The sequence below is a fragment of the Ranitomeya variabilis genome, chromosome 8, assembly GCF_051348905.1.
Source record: "Ranitomeya variabilis isolate aRanVar5 chromosome 8, aRanVar5.hap1, whole genome shotgun sequence".
NCBI lineage: Eukaryota > Metazoa > Chordata > Amphibia > Anura > Dendrobatidae > Ranitomeya > Ranitomeya variabilis.
Genome location: NC_135239.1, coordinates 124,133,877 through 124,150,567, shown reverse-complemented (window position 1 = coordinate 124,150,567; position 16,691 = coordinate 124,133,877). Strand labels below are relative to the sequence as shown.

The window sequence follows — 16,691 nt, the reverse complement described above, 5'->3', positions numbered from 1 at the left end:
GAGTTATAACCTCATAAAGTGATAGTGGCCGAAATTGTAAAAATTGGCGTGGTCATTAAGCTGCAAATTTGCTCTGTCACTAAGGGGTTAAAATTAATGGTCTATTAATGACTGTACTTAATTTCTGCAGTACTTGGCGGTGTATCCCATTCGGGCTCAAGGATTTGTCAACTTAAGTAATTTTTAGACTCCGCCGTATTTTCTGCTGGGTTAAGCAGGTGCATTTAATGGGGAATTTTTGTTATCACTGATCAGGTTGTCTGTCATGGGATTTTCTTGTGTAAATAAATACTGTTGAAAAAAGTCATGTAGCATATTGACTTTTTCCTCATCCTTATCCACCATTTCACCCAAACTATTTTTAAGGGGGCCAACACTATCATTTTTTAGTTTCTTACTATTTATGTGTAAAAGAATATTTTGGGATTATTTTTACTCTCTCTGGCAATGAGTCTCTCTGTCTCAATCTTTGCTGCCTTGATTTGCTTTTTACAAAATGTATTTAATTTTCTGTATTTATTTAAAGCCTCATCGCTACCTACTTGCTTTAATTCTTTAAATGCATATTCTTTTTGTCATTTATTGTGCCCCTTGCAGCTCTATTTAGCCATAGTGGTTTCTTCCTATTTCTAGTATGTTTATTCCAATAGGGTATATATTGTGCACAGGTCCTATTCAGGATTCAACTAAACGTCTCCCATTCTCTTTGTGTATTTTTATGTCTCAGGATATCATCCCAGTTTATTGCAATAAGATTATCTCTCAACCGTTGGAAATTTGACCTCCTGAAGTTTAGTGTCCTTGTAACACCTCTTCTACACATCTTATTAAAGGATACATGAAAACTTATTGTTTTGTGATCACTATTACCCGTGACCCCCAACCCTTATATTTGCTTAATATTAGGTCTAGCAGTGCCCCCCTTCTTGTTGGGTTCTGAACCAGTTGCGAAAGGTAATTCTCTCATAGTTGTCAAAAACCGATTAGCTTTGCTGGAGCTGCAGGTTTCTGTTCCCCAATGTATTTCAGGGTAGTTGAAGTCCCCCATAATAATGACTTCTCCTTGATTCGTTGCTTCATATATTTGCTTAACGAGGATATTCTCTGTTGCTTCCATTATTTTTGGAGACTTATAACAAACCTCTATCAGTAATTTATTATTTTTCCCCGTCCCCTTACCTACACCCACAGGAACTCTACATTTTTATTAGAGTCACATATATTATCACGCAAGATGGGTTTTAAGGATGATTTTACATATAAACACGCACCTCCTCCCTTATTTGTTCGGTCATTTCTGAACACACTAAAGCCCTGTAAGTTAACAGCCCAGTCATGGCTCTCATCCAGCCATGTCTCAGATATCCCCACCATGTCAAAATTATGTTCCAAGAAAATTAATTTTAATTCCTCCATTTTGTTGGTAAGGCTCCTGGCATTAGTATACATGCACTTTATGTATCTCTCTGTACCTGTATTCTTTCTAAATTATTACCTGTACTTATGCCACCCCCCATGCCACCCCCAATTTCTTTATTTGTGCCCAGGACACTATCTGCACTGTCTTCCCCTCCTATAAAATGAATACCCTCCCCCCAATCCCTAGTTTAAACACTCCTCCAACCTTCTAGCCATTTTCTCTCCCAGCACAGCTGCACCCTCCCCATTGAGGTGCAGCCCTTCCCTAGCATAGAACCTGTAGCCAACTGAGAAGTCATCCCAGTTCTCCAGGAACCCAAACCCCTCCTTCCTACACCAATTCCTGAGCCACTAATTTATCTTCCTAATCTCCCGTTGTCTCAATGGCATGGCACGTGGTACAGGCAGTATTTCAGAGAACACCACCTTGGAGGTCCTTGCTTTAAGCTTGCAGCCTAATTTCCTGAAATCATCTTTAAGGACCTTCCACCTACCTCTAACTTTGTCATTTGTTCCAATGTGCACTATGACCGCTGTATCCTCACCAGCACCTCCCTATAATCTGTCAACCCAATGAGCGATGTGTCAGACTCGAGCGCCAGGTAGGCAGCACACTGTTCGACGATCCCTGTCTTTGTAACATTGCCCTATCTGTTGCCCTAATAATTGAGTCCCCCACTACCAGCACCTGTCTGGCCTGACGTACTCTCCAATTTCCCCCCCTTACTGGAGCAGACACTCCTCCGGCTTTCATAGGACATTCCTTGCTGCAGCAGTGCTACCCCTGTACTGGCACCCCTCTCATCTGACAACTTAGCAAACTTATTGGGTTGAGCCATTGAGCCAGATCAGGGCTAGCCTCCCTGGCACTCATCCATCTACCCAGCCTTCTAACTGTCACCCAACTAATAGCCTCACTGTACTGCAGTTCCTTACTACCTTCCTCCCCTTTTTGATACAGGAAAGATAAATCTCTTGGTACCGTGTTAGCCAGTAGATAGAAAAATATTTAGAATTGAGAGTCCTCAGTGGTTGATACCAAATTGCAAGCTTTCGAGACTACGCAGGTCTCTTCATCAGGCCCAGACTAAAGCAAATTCTGAAGAATCACATATTTATACACAACACAGCACAGAACTGTCATTATTGGAGAGTGATAAGTCATAAACAGTTGTGTCCATTATATATTGGAAAGTTCCTAGATTAGGAGTGAATGTTTTGTTGTCCTCTGATTGGGGTCTGGTTCTGTTATGATGACCCAACATGGTCTGAAGTGCAAATTCCTTAATTGATGTAAAAAGACAAATCCATGTGACACATTAATTCCTGAGCTAAGTGTGTCAAACGTCGCCATAAGTTTATACTCCCAGATTCTCCTGTCTCTCTGAGATTTGAAGCTACCTTTCAATACAAGTAATTTCAGGTTCATGGTGTTAGGATGATCAGGCATACAAAAATGTTTGGCCACAGGTAGATCCATTCTTTTTTCTTTTATTGTATGGCGGTGAGATTTTATCCTTGTTCTCAGTTTTTGTCCTGTTTCCCCAACATACAGACCCCAGTTGGACATTTAGTACAAATAATTAAGTACACAACATTAGATGTGATGCAGCTGAAGGTATCTGGGATCTTGTAGTCCTGATGTGAATTGGGGATCTTTATCTTGTCCGTGGTCATTAGAAATGGACAGGTTGTACATTTTTTCTGGTTGCAAGGAAAGGTTCCTGCAGCTGTTGGAGAGGACAGAGAGCTTCTGACAATGATGCTTCTTAGATTTGGAGGCTGCCTAAAACACAGTAGTGGGGGGTCTGGCTTTGTACTAAATGTCCAACTGGGGGTCTATATGTTGGGGAGACAGGGCAAAAACTGAGAACAAGGATAAATTCTCACTGCCATACAAAAAAAAAGAAAAAAAGAATGGATCTACCTGTGGCCAAACATTTATGTATGCCTGATCATAGCACCATGGACCTGAAATTACTTGTATTGATAGGTAGCTTAAAATCTCAGAGGGACAGGAGAATCTGGGAGTATAAACTTATGGCGACCTTTGACACACTTAGCACAGGAATGAATGTGTCGCATGGGTTTATGTCTTTTTACATCAATTAAGGAATTTGCACTTCAGACCATGTTGAGTCATCATAACAGAACCAGACCCCAATCAGAGGGCAACAAAACATTCACTCCTAATCTAGGGACTTTCCAATATTTATGGACACAACTGTTTATCACTTATCACTCTCCCATAATGACAGTTCTGTGCTGTGTTGTGTATAAATATGTGATTCTTCAGAATTTGTTTAGTCTGTGCCTGATGAAGAGACCTGCGTAGTCTCGAAAGCTGGCAATTTGTTACCATCTTTTCAGTTAGCCATTAAAAGGTATCAACCACTGAGGACTCTCAATTCTAAATATTTTTCTACCTTCCTCCCCCACATCTATCCCACTGAGCATCTACTCAGTGAGCAGCAGACTCCTTTTCATATTGTCTATGGATCTCAGTGTTGCCAGCTGCTCATTTAGATCCAGTACCTGGGCTTCCAAATGCACAACGTGCTCACATCTCACACAGCAGTATGCACTCTCGACCGGCTGTTCGAGGATTGCATACATGTGGCAAGATGTACACTGGATGGCATTGTCAATAATGGAGCTCATTTCCTAATCTAATCTAAATAGGGACTTTTTGTAGGATATAAATTACGTTGTGATGACACTATCACATATAAACAGTAGATGGAGCCTTAGCATCTGAAATTTGCCTGGTTTTGTAAAATCCTCTATTTATAGGTGGCTTAAATATATTGTTGCAACTTCTTGTTTCATATATATGTACCCTAATACTATGAGCTGTGAAATCTTGTAATTATTTGAATGTATATATGATTGATTACCACTTTTGTCTCTTTCAATATAATCCCCTTTGAATTTGATTTTTAATTGTTTGCTTTTATACCTACCTAACATAGATAAGTTATTCGTACTGATTTTTCGGGTAGTTTAAACTGTGTGCAGAATTATTAGGCAAGTTGTATTTTAGAGAATTATTTTTATTATTGATCAACAACTATGTTCTCAATCAACCCAAAAGACTAATAAATATCAAAGCTTCATATTTTTGGAAGTTGGAGTAGGTTTTTTTTTTAGATTTGGCTATCTTAGGAGGATATCTGTTTGTGCAGGTAACTATTACTGTGCAGAATTATTAGGCAACTTAATAAAAAACAAATATATTCTCATCTCACTAGTTTATTTTCACCAGGTAAACCAATATAACTGCACAGAATTTAGAAATAAATATTTATGACATGCAAAAACAACCCCCCCCAAAAAAATTAGTGACCTATATAGCCACCTCTTTATAATGACACTCAACAGCCTTCCATCCAAAGATTCTGTCAGTTGCTTGACCTGTTTACAATCAACATTGCGTGCAGCAGCCACCACAGCCTCCCAGACACTGTTCCGAGAGGTGTACTGTTTTCCCTCCCTGTAGATCTCACATTTTATGAGGGACCACAGGTTCTCTATGGGGTTCAGATCAGGTGAACAAGGGGGCCATGTCACTATTTTTTCTTCTTTGAGACCTTTACTGGCCAGCCACGCTGTGGAGTAGTTGGAGGCATGTGATGGAGCATTGTCCTGCCTAATAATTAAGCACACCTTATATAGGGTTTTGATGTCATTAGACAACACCCCTCCTCATTACAGAGATGCACATCACCTGATTTACTTAATTGGTAGTTGGCTCTCAAGCCTGAACAGCTTGGAGTAGGACAACATGTATAAAAAGTATCATGTGATCAAAATACAACTTGCCTAATAATTCTGCACACAGTATAGTTTCTGTTGGTATTTGGTTTATCCAAAAAAAAATCCTAGACACTATTTCCACCCCATATTGTAGTGTGCGAGCCATGTAACCATCGGTCTTGGGGTGTTATAATGGCTATGAACCACATAGTCTCACTTCTCCTGAAAGTGACGGATGGTCTTGGTGTGATCTGGTCCGAAATATCCATGTCTGTCAGTAAGATATCCCAATGTCTACACAGGATTGACATAATCCTGTCATTCTGATCGTCAAAGGTGCCGATCAGGTTTTAAGGTTGAAGGATTGTGCCTCAAATTCACTCAAATATGAACAGTTGCTCCTAAGTCTCAAGAATTGTCCCTTGGGGAGACCCTTCCTGAGATTTGATATATGATGGCTCTCCCAACTGAGGAGACTTTTTCGCTATCGGCTTCAATAAATTGAGGTATTGATATATCCCTCCGGCCCCCCTTGTGATCATGATGTCAAGAAAAGCAATACTGTTACCCCCTACATCACATGTGAATTTGAGACCGATGTTATTGATATTCAGATGTAAGATTAAGGCATCAAAAGAGTGCCTATCCCCGACGACAGGACAAGGATGCCATCAATGTATCATCCCCAGAATTTTGTCTGGGGGCACCATGTGATATCCTCTTCCTGGAAGACCACTGTAGCCTTCCACCAGCTGAGGAGCAGATTGGCTTAAGTGGGGGTACATGGGCTCCCCATCGCCGTGCCCTTGAGCTGGTGGAAGAATTTACAGTTGAAAATAAAATAGCTTTGGCCAAGTACATATGTTAAAAGGTCCAGTAGGAACTTATTGTGTTCACCTAGGTGTGTCCCTCTCATGCTTAAATAGGATATCACTGCCTTTAGACCCTGGTCATTTGAGATACTGCTGTATAATGATTCTGCGTCAATTGAGTTGCATGTCCTCCAGTTTGGTCAACAGTTGGAAATGTGTCTCTGATATGGGAGGGTAGGGCCCCACAAATGGGCAGAGGATTGTGTCTAGGTGACTTCGAGAACAGAGGATGAAAAAATATGCAAATAGATTAAATAATCAAGTAATGCTACTTGATCTCATCTCCATTCTTACTCTTTATGTCAATACTGAATGAAGGACACTTGTTAAGTATGAAAAGAGGTTATATGCCTCTATAGAGAGACTGAGAGAGAGACAGCCAGAGATTCTGCCAAGACATCCAAACATCCAGGAAACCCTGCACGACTGCTGCCAATATATCATGGAACCACCATGAAGGACACAGATCTATTGTTCTACAGGAAACAACCTAGGGGACCTTGGCCCCAGCTGAAAGAATAGAGATCTGCTCCATTGACCATCGCTGAACCATCGATACTTTTGGAGAAAGCCAGGATTGGGACCCATCGGTTGCCAGGCTCCATGGAGATGTTCAGAGAAGCTAGGTTGTGACCCTCCGGTTAACTGGCCTTGTACCTGAATGGACTGTCATCTTCCTAAGCTTGTCATTACCTCCTCTCTGTATGCGTTCTACAGGTGGGGTAGTCGACCCTGAAGTAACAGCTGCCATTATCCCAGTGAGTCAGTGGAAGGGTGACACTCTGTAATGTGCATCATCTTGTGGTATTTTGCTGGGACTGTTCTACATGTTATCTGCCTTTTTTGTTGTTCAATAAAGCATTGCCACACTGTTTTCCCTCGCCCTGTGTTGTCTGAGTAGCATTATGTCCACGTTAAAAGGAGAGCAGGCGTTCAGCAGGATGATCTCTGGTCCATGTGGTTCTGGCTAGCGGACCTGGGTGCCAGTCTCCACAGTAACCCTCTATGTTTGTTATCCAGTCATGGCTTTCTCTTCAGCCAGGTTTCTGTAATGCCCACCACATTGCATTCTGTGGCTGAGAGCCATCTTGCAGGTGTACTACTTATGCTAAATGCCTCTCAGCAACAGGTTGAGAGCATTTAATATAATGCACATGCTGCCCCTTTGAGAACTGGGAAGCGTGGACTACAACTAAGCATACCGCCGGACTGCGGCATGCGCACACAGAAAGCAGGAAGTAGCAAGTGGGACATGCTGGGCGACAATGCTGTGGAGCTGGAGTGGTGAGCAAGCTGGCGTCCCTGCATGGAGGAGGAAGGGACACCATGCAGGGGCGCAGGCAGCAGTGTCACAGTTCATTCTGGCATGCCTGTAGTGAACACTGCATGTGTGTGCTAACAGAGCAAGAAGAAATTAATGAGCTGGTTGTAATCAAAATACACCTCCCTACCCAAGAATACGGTCCCTGAGAATCTGCTCGGAGGCCTGATGAAAGGTCATCAAGGGCCATAAATGGCCCTGGGGCCTGAGGATCCCCACCCCTGGTGTAAATGGACCCTAAGGATAATAGGTTAAGCCAGAAACTCTTTTTGCAGACACCTTTTTAAGGCTATTTGCATTAGTGCAACACAGGAAAACCGATTTAGCTGTGCCTTTGACAGGTGGTCGAAAGGGAACATTTTCTAGTCCCTGGGGACTCAAATATACAAATAGGCTCTTCAGAAAAGAAGAGGACAGGAATGTCAGTACCACCTATTGGAGGTAGAAAGTCTTTTTCCACCCGCTCGGCACTCTCAGCAAAGAGAAACACTCCCCCTTAAACCACATATCAGAGGCCTCTCAGCCAGTTCTTCTGCTTTGCACTAATGTGGGAAAACACTCTGAAAAACTGTCTGCTAATGGAGAGTCTAGTTTGGCCTTTTTTCCTTTAAAAGGTCCTTATGGCTTGTTTTATTGCTACTCCAATAGGTGGCACTAGAGGGCTTGCATATTTTAATTTCCAGGGGAGCATTGCTTGGTCTATAACTGTACTCCAACTTGGCACTCTCCAGAAGGAGAAACTTTAACCTCTAACCACCCTGTCAGAGACCGTTCATCCAGTAGTACTTGTTTTTTGCTTTGCATGGTGAGTGACAGACACCCCAAAACATGTCTGAAAATGGAGTTTCTAGTATGGTCTCTTATCCTAAGATATGTGGCAAGGCCATTTAAAGGGTTGATATTGACTTTTATTATTCCTTTGATTGGTAGCGTTAGAGTTCCTGTCCTCTCCCTCTCTGATGATTGGTCATTTGCATGGTCTATAAGTCTTCCTATGCCTAACTGGCGCTCTATAGAAGGACAAACATTACCCTTTAACCACTTGTTAGATGCCTGTCACCTAGCCAACAGTTTGATTGCTTTGCACTGATGAGGAACAAACACTCAAAAACACTTATCTGCAAATGGAGTTTCTGGATTGGCTTTTATCCCTAAGTCATGTGACAAAGCCATTTAAAGGGTCATTTTCCTCTCTGAAAAGGTTATTTGCGTATTTAATTTTCTAAGGAGCATTGCATGGCCTATAAGTCGCTCTATGTTATTTTAGCGATAACCATTTGGATAACATTTACCCCTTAAATCCACTGTTACATCATAAACATTCAAGAACCAACATCACACCATCTCATACTGGTAGTTCACATATTGTGGCAGATTGAGATTCTAAACCTAAGAATATTTATATGTCCTTATCAAATTATACCTGTGGTTTATGAATGTCAGAGTCAGAATATTAAATGTATGTTACTAAGGTAAGGTGGAAGGTTTGGTGGTAAATCAACAGTGAGCACAAATTGTAATGCACATTAATTGTAATTTGGTACATTATTTATCATTACTTATATATAGCCAACTTGGCATTTACTGATATGGCTGTCACAATTGTACAACCTGCTTGTTTTGTTTTTTTATAATTGCAGGCTTCAACAAACCTTGAGTGTAGTTTGATTTTTTACTCCCTTATATTTTCCTGTCCTTTATAATAACCTTCGACAATTCATTCTTAGGTCTGTGTGATAATAGCAACAGTGCGGAGAAGAAATTAAATCAGCTTACAGAATGTCATAATGGAAGTGATGAAATATTGAAAGAAAAGGTCCAGAAGGTAAAGATCATTGTTTCTATCAAATTGTTTTGGTTGTTGAAACTGATATACAGCACTTCACTGAGACTCTCAATGCTACACTGAAAGAATAAAGTGAATATTGATGTCAATCTTATTTTAATGGAAAATATGAAAACAAATATTTGTTTATATTTTTATAGGAGGCATTGTTTACAATTTTAATGTATGGGCAGGGACTGTGGAAAATTGTAGGTGTTTGAATGACTTTACAATCATTTCTTTTTAATGTTTAGATGTTATATGGCCATGCCAATTTACAGGTGAATTGTCTTTGTTTTAGTAGTGAACTTTTGACATTACTATTCAACCCACCCACTTTTGACAGGTGCACCTCCCCATTCCTCACCACCTTAACCCAGGTCACATGCATGAGTGACAGATGTGATGGGCAGATACAGTTAATGAGCTTTCTATGTACAGTATGGGTGTGTGGATATTCATGTGTGTATACATTGAACAAAAATATATACAACACTTTCGCTTTTGCTCTCATTTTTCATTAGCTCAAAGATATAAGACTTTTAAGACTTTTTCTATGTACACAGAAGGTCTTTTTCTCTCAAATATTGTTCACAAATTGGTCTAAATCTGTATTAGGCTAGTTTCACACTAGCGGTTTGAGGAGCTGCGGAGGACTGCGGACTTCCTCCGTGAAGCCCCGCCCTTGGCCGCACCTCCACCGCTAGCTCCGTCTACTTCTGCATGCGGCCTGCGTACCAATCTTTAACATTAGGTACGCAGGTCGTGCCGCTGTATGCGGTTGGTTCCACATGCGTCGTTTTGACAATGCGGCGACCAGTGTAGAACGCAGCTTGTAACAATTTTTTTCCCCGCATGTCAAAACGACGCATGCGGAAGCATCCGAATACAGCGGCACGACCTGCGTACCTAATGTTAATGATAGGTACGCAGGCCGCATGCAGGCCCCATGCAAAAGTAGGCGGAGCTAGCAGCCGAGGGCGGGGCTTCATGGAGGAAGTCCGCAGCCCTCCACAGCTCCTCAAAACGCTAGTGTGAAACTAGCCTTAGTGAGCACTTCTCCTTTGCTGAGATTATCCATCCACCTGACAGGTGTGGCATATCAACATTCTGATTAGACAGCATGATTATTGCATGGAGGTACCTAAGGGTGGCCACAATAACAGACCACTCTAGAATGTGCACTTTTATCACACAGCGCAATGCCACAGATGTTGAAAGTTTTGAGGGAGCCTGCAGTTGGCATACTGACTGCAGAAATCTCCACTATAGCTGTTGCCCGTGAATTGAATGTTAATTTCTCACCTTAAGGCCGGCGTCACACTCAGCGTAGGGAAATACGGTCCGTATTTTACGGCCGTAATACGCAGTAATTTTCCCAAAACACTGTTCCGTATTAAATGAGAGGATGCGATTTTTACGGACAAATGTATCCGTGTGTCATCCGTATGGCTTCCTTATGGCGATTTTTTTTGCGCAGGCTTGCAAAATGGACAAATCATGGATCCATCGGCTAAAATATTCCTAAAAGCATATATACAGTCTCTCTCTCTATATGTGTGTATATATATATATATATATATATATATATATATATATATATATATATATATATATATATAAATATATGTCAGTGAGACACATATCTAATACAGTATATAAAGCTGATGTGTGTATGTGTGTGTGTATATCCGGGATTGGCATCTGCACCGTCACAGCTACAGGGGAGATGACGTACAGGTATATACAGGAGGTGACATACAGGTATATACTATAAACAGGAGATGACATACAGGTATATACTATACACAGGAGATGACATACAGGTATATACTATATACAGGGAAGATGACATACAGGTATATACAGGAGATGACATACAGGTATATGGTATATACAGGATAGCTGACATACAGGTATATACTATATGCAGGGGAGATGACATACACGTATATACTATATATAGGAGGAGATGACATACAGCTATATATTATATATAGGAGGAGAAGACATACAGGTATATACTATATACAGGGGAGATATACAGGGGAGATGACATACAGGTGTATACTATATACAGAGGAGATGACTTACAGGTATATACTATATACAGGAGATGACATACAGGTATATATTATATACATGAGATGACATACAGGTATATACTATATACAGGGAAGATGACATACAGGTATATACTATATACAGGAAATGACATACAGGTATATTTCACTTTTCAGAAAAGTTCCCATGGTTGAGTTCATATGAGTTCATCCAGCAAAGGGCGCATCACCGCGACTCGAGGTAATTATAGGACATTCCCCTGCATTCCATTCATTCACCAAGTTTTACAGACAGGAGCACAGCTGCATTAGCAGAGAACCTGGGTGTAAAATGATTTAACCCCTTCAGATGGATTTACAGCGTGGGACAAGACTGTTCGACGGAGGGTATGGAATATTGTTGTTTGTTTTGTTTAACTTTATTTCAGGTGACAAGGATCTTCAGGTGGATTGAGAGTATAATAAAATATTAAAACACCCTGTGTCTTTATTTCATTAAAATACTTTTTAATAATGTGTGTGTGTTTTATTAACCATTTCATACTATTGGATTAATAATGGATAGGTGTCATAATTGACGCCTCTCCATTATTAATCTGGCTTAATGTCACCTTACAATAGCAAGGTGGCATTAACCCATCGTTACCCCATATCCCACCACTACACGAGAGTGGGAAGAGAGAGGCTAAGTGCCAGGATAGGCACATCTTCCAGATGTGCCTTTTCTGGGGTGGCTGGGGGCAGATGTTTTTAGCCGGGGGGAAGGGGGGGCAATAACCATGGTCCCTCTCTAGGCTATTAATATTTGCCCTCAGTCACTGGCTTTCCCACTCTGGCGGAGAAAATTGCGCGGGAGCCCACGCCAATTTTTTCCGGGATTTAACCCTTTAATTTAATAGCTAGAGCTTCAAAATTTTACACACAGACACTTGTTACATTAGTAAAGAGGAATATGTAATAAAAAAGGGATATGAGATGGTTTACTGTATGTAAACCATGTCGCATATCATGTCGGGTTTGGGAAGGAGATAGCAAAAGCCGGCAATTGAATTACCGGCTTTTATGCAATCTTGCGCTGAATTAAATATAAATATATATATATATATATATATATATATATATATATATATATATATATATATATACACTGTGTTCCAAGTTATTATGCAAATTGGATTTAAGTGTCAAAACGATTTAATTGTTTTGTTTTTCAAATAAACTCATGGATGGCATTGTGTCTCAAGGCTCAATGGATCACTGAAATCAATCTTAAACACATGTGATAATTAGTTTTGATTCTAATTAAAGGAAAACTACTTAAAAATGATGTTCCACATTATTAAGCAGGCTACAGTTTTCAAGTAACATGGGAAAGAAAAAGGATCTCTCTGCTGCCGAAAAGCATCAAACAGTGCAATGCCTTGGTCAAGGGATGAAAACATTAGATATTTCTTGAAAATGTAAGCATGATCATCTTACTGTTAAGAGATTTGTGGCTGAATCTGAGCACAGTCGTGTTCGTGCTGATAAAGGCATAATGAGGAAGGTTTCAGCCAGGCAAGTTCATCGGATAAAGAGAGCAGCTGCTAAAAAGCCATTACAAATCAGCAAACAGATATTTGAAGCCGCTGATGCCTCTGGAGTCCCTCGAACCTCAAGGTGTAGGATCCTTCAAAGGCTTGCTTTGATTCATAAATCTACTATTCGGCCACCCCTAAACAGTGTTCACAAGCAGAAACGGTTGTAGTGGGCCCAGACATACATGAAGACTAATTTTCAAACATCTTGTTTACTGATGAGTGTCGAGCAACCCTGGATGGTCCAGATGGATGGAGTAGTGGATGATTGGTGGATGGCCACCATGTCCCAACAAGGCTGCAACGTCAGCAAGGATGTGGAGGAGTCATGTTTTGGGACAGAATCATGGGGAAACAGCTGGTAGGGCCATTTAAAGTTCCTGAACATGTGAAAATGATCTCTGCAAAGTATATAGAGTTTCTGACTAACAACTTTCTTCCATGGTATAAAAAGCAAAAACGTGCCTTGAGGAGCAAAATCATCTTCATGCATGACAATGCATCATCTCATGCTGCAAAGAATACCTCTGAGTCATTGGCTGCTATGGGCATAAAAGGAGATAAACTCATGGTGTGGCCACCATCTTCCCCTGTCCTCAACCCTATAGAGAACCTTTGGTGTACCATCAAGCAAAAGATCTATGAGGGTGGGAGGCAGTTCACATCAAAACAGCAGCTCTGGGAGGCTATTCTGACTTCCTGCAAAGAAATACAAGCAGAAACTCTGCAAAAACTCACAAGTTCAATGGATGCAAGAATTGTGAAGGTAATATCAAAGAAAGGTTCCTATGTTAACATGTAACATGGCCTGTTGGGATGTTTTGGGGTTAAATAGCTTTTTTGTTCAGTGAATGTGACCTCTTAATGCTGCAAATTCCACAAATAAGCATTTTCAGTTCTTTAAAACATATCAAATGTTTAGAAATTCTACTGTGCCTAATAATTTGGAACAGTGCATTTTGAGGTTTTATTCATTTTGGTGATTATAATGTTATCATTGGGCGCTTTCTTCAATAAAATTTGATGTATACTCTAAAGGGTGATGACTTTTATTAGACTGACTGTCATTTGGACCGACCATTTAGGAAAATCCGAGAAAAATATCATTTGCATAATAATTTGGAACATAGTGTATATATATACCTATTCTATTTGTACACATTTATTCTACCTATTCTATTCTGTCAGTATGATTTTACTGTACACCGCACTGAATTGCCGGCTTTTCTAGAGAACACCGCTGCATATTTCTCGCAAGTCACACGCATGGTCCGTGTGTAATCCGAAATTTTCTCGTCCCCATAGACTAGCATTGGCGTATTTTTTGCGCAATACACTGACAAACGCAGCATGCTGCGATTTTCTACGCCCGTACAATACCGTATATTACGGATGTGTAATATACTGCTGATAGGAGCAGCCCCATAGAGATTCATTGGGCCGTGTGTAATGCGTATTTTACAGATGTATTTTCTGTTCTCAGACGTCCGTAAAACTCGCTAGTGTGACGCCGGCCTAAGGCATCTCCAAAGAGAATTTCTCAGTATATCCAACTGGCCTCTCAACCGCAGACCACTTGTAGCCACACCAGTCTAGGACCTCAACAACATGCAGCATCTTCACCTCCAAGATCGTCTGAGACCAGCTTCCTGGACAGCTGATGCAACAGTCAGTTTGTATAATGAAAGAATGCCTGCACAAACTGTCAGAAGCCGTCTGAGGGAATCTCATGTGCATGCTCATTGTCCTCATCGAGGTCTCCAGTTGACTGCAGTTCATCATTGTAACTGACTAGATGCTCAGATTCAATGGCATCTGGCACGTTGGAGAGGTGATCTCTTACTAGATGAATCTTAGTTTTCACTGTACAGGGCAGATGGCAGACTTCGTGCATGGCATCATGTCGGTGAGCAGATTGCTGATGTCAACGATATAAATGAAGTGGCCGATGTTGGCGTTGGGGTCATGGTATGGTCAGGCGTATGTTATTAACAACAAACAAAGGTGCATGATGACACAAGACCCATTGCACCTGGAGCACCTGCCAGGGCCGTGGGGTGCACGGGCCGGGTCCAACGGTTCTTAAAGTGATGTGGCCACTGCAGCAGTTACCCGGTCCGTGACCATGGGCGTCCAATGAAAGTCAATGATTAAAGGGGAATAAAGTTTATGGGGGGGATTGTTCGTGATGCCACCCGTGGTGCTTGGCAATAGGGAAATGGCCGACGCTACGGTTCAGGTCCACTGGGGCAGATAGTGACGCAGCAGAGATGTTTCAGCTCTCCATGGGTAGAGCTAGACCCCAGGGCAGTGATTGTGTTAAATGAGATGATGGATGTTGTGGTGCAGGGCAGATGGCACAGCAAATAATTCAGAGGACACAGCAGGGTGCAGTTTCCATACCTTTACTCACAGTTCTTAGATGCAGTCCCCAGCCGGTGTGCTGTGTCCTTCGGGTCTGTAGTCCAGCCAGCTCTTTGGTAATTCGGGGTACACTTTGCCAGAACCCCCTTCTTATGTTCCTTTCCTGGCCGTCTCACTGCGCTGGCTGCCACCTCTCCTGCCCTGCGCCTTCACACACAATGTCCCAAGCTAACAGCCTCGGATCTTGTCGGGTGACGTCCTTTCGGGTCCCCTTGATCCTATGTGGCTGCCTTTTCAGTGAATGTGTGTGGTTGTGGCCATGGCACGTACAGATACCACAGCCCCCCAGTTTGCTAGCTGAGCCTTGTAGTCCTCCACTAGTCTTGGGGGGCCGGTTCCCTCACTGCAACCTGGTTTCTCCACCCAACTATGGTCGGCGTGGATGTGGGCCCCACAGGTGGATTCCTCACTACCTGTGCCCCTAGGACTTTCTCTTGAAGTCTCTTTCCCTCCTCCTTTCTGTAGCTTCACCTTTCTCTAGCTCCCTCTCTCTGGGAGCTTTTTTCTGCACGTCTCACTCCATCTACTTCTTTTCACCCACTGACTACTTTCCCTCTAACTGTCACTACTCTTCTTGCCTGAGTGAGATCACGCCCCTTTCTCTATGGTCTGCGCATCTTTCCAGGCTAAAGTGGTATGATGTTGGATGCAAGTGTGTGGGTCCTGGGTAGTGCCCACTCCTTACCTAAGACCGGAGTCCCACACCTCTGGATGAGGTGTAGTACCTCTGTGGCGACCAGACCTCAGGGGCACCACACACCAACCCCACTTAACTCTACTGGGACAACACGCTGTGGTGTCAAAAAATTGGCCAAGATGACTTTACCTGATACCTGAATAAATTAGTATGAGTTTTAATTCATAAATCCATAAATAGAATAAATAATAAATAATCAATTTAATAAAATACCAGAACAAATCTGCCACAACTGGGGGGATTTAAGAATTGGATACCCCCCACACACCTCGTTAAATACTTCGAGTCACAAATTGGAGAGATGAATCAAATCTGTCCCATAGAGACCCGATATGAAGCCCTCCGAGTCAACTTTCCTATAGGAATTCCCCTTAATAGCTAACATAAACTTGCACATATCTTAATTTATATGCTTCCTGATCCTTTCTAAAAAACATAATCCGGAAGCATGCCAAAACAACCTTGGGACCATTTCGGAAAAGGCCAAGTGCAAGATGGAAATTGGCATTGGATCCAAGCAATGTCTCGTTTCATTTGAGATAATAAATCCCAGGTACGAATCTTACCTATATCGTTTCCTCCTAAATGAAAAACTCAAATGTCTGGGGAAGGAGAAACGACAGAGAGTGCAATCAAAAACTCTGGCAGGTCAGCCCAACGAAGGCCCCTTTTACCTTGCCAAAATACCTGCACTTGACTTCAAATAGCCAGATTATTGGAATAGCATCGACTCTCAG

At 41.8% G+C, this 16,691-nt stretch overlaps 1 protein-coding gene across 2 annotated transcripts in view; it reads left to right on the top strand.

The window, feature by feature from the left end:
• PDE4DIP (phosphodiesterase 4D interacting protein) overlaps window positions 1-16,691 on the top strand; it is a 1,987,893-nt gene that overhangs the window by 416,564 nt on the left and 1,554,638 nt on the right. For both annotated transcript variants that reach the window (XM_077276217.1, XM_077276216.1), the window contains one exon: window positions 9,096-9,193. In XM_077276217.1, the coding sequence (XP_077132332.1) occupies window positions 9,096-9,193 (98 nt within the window). The remainder of the gene's footprint in view (window positions 1-9,095; window positions 9,194-16,691) is intronic.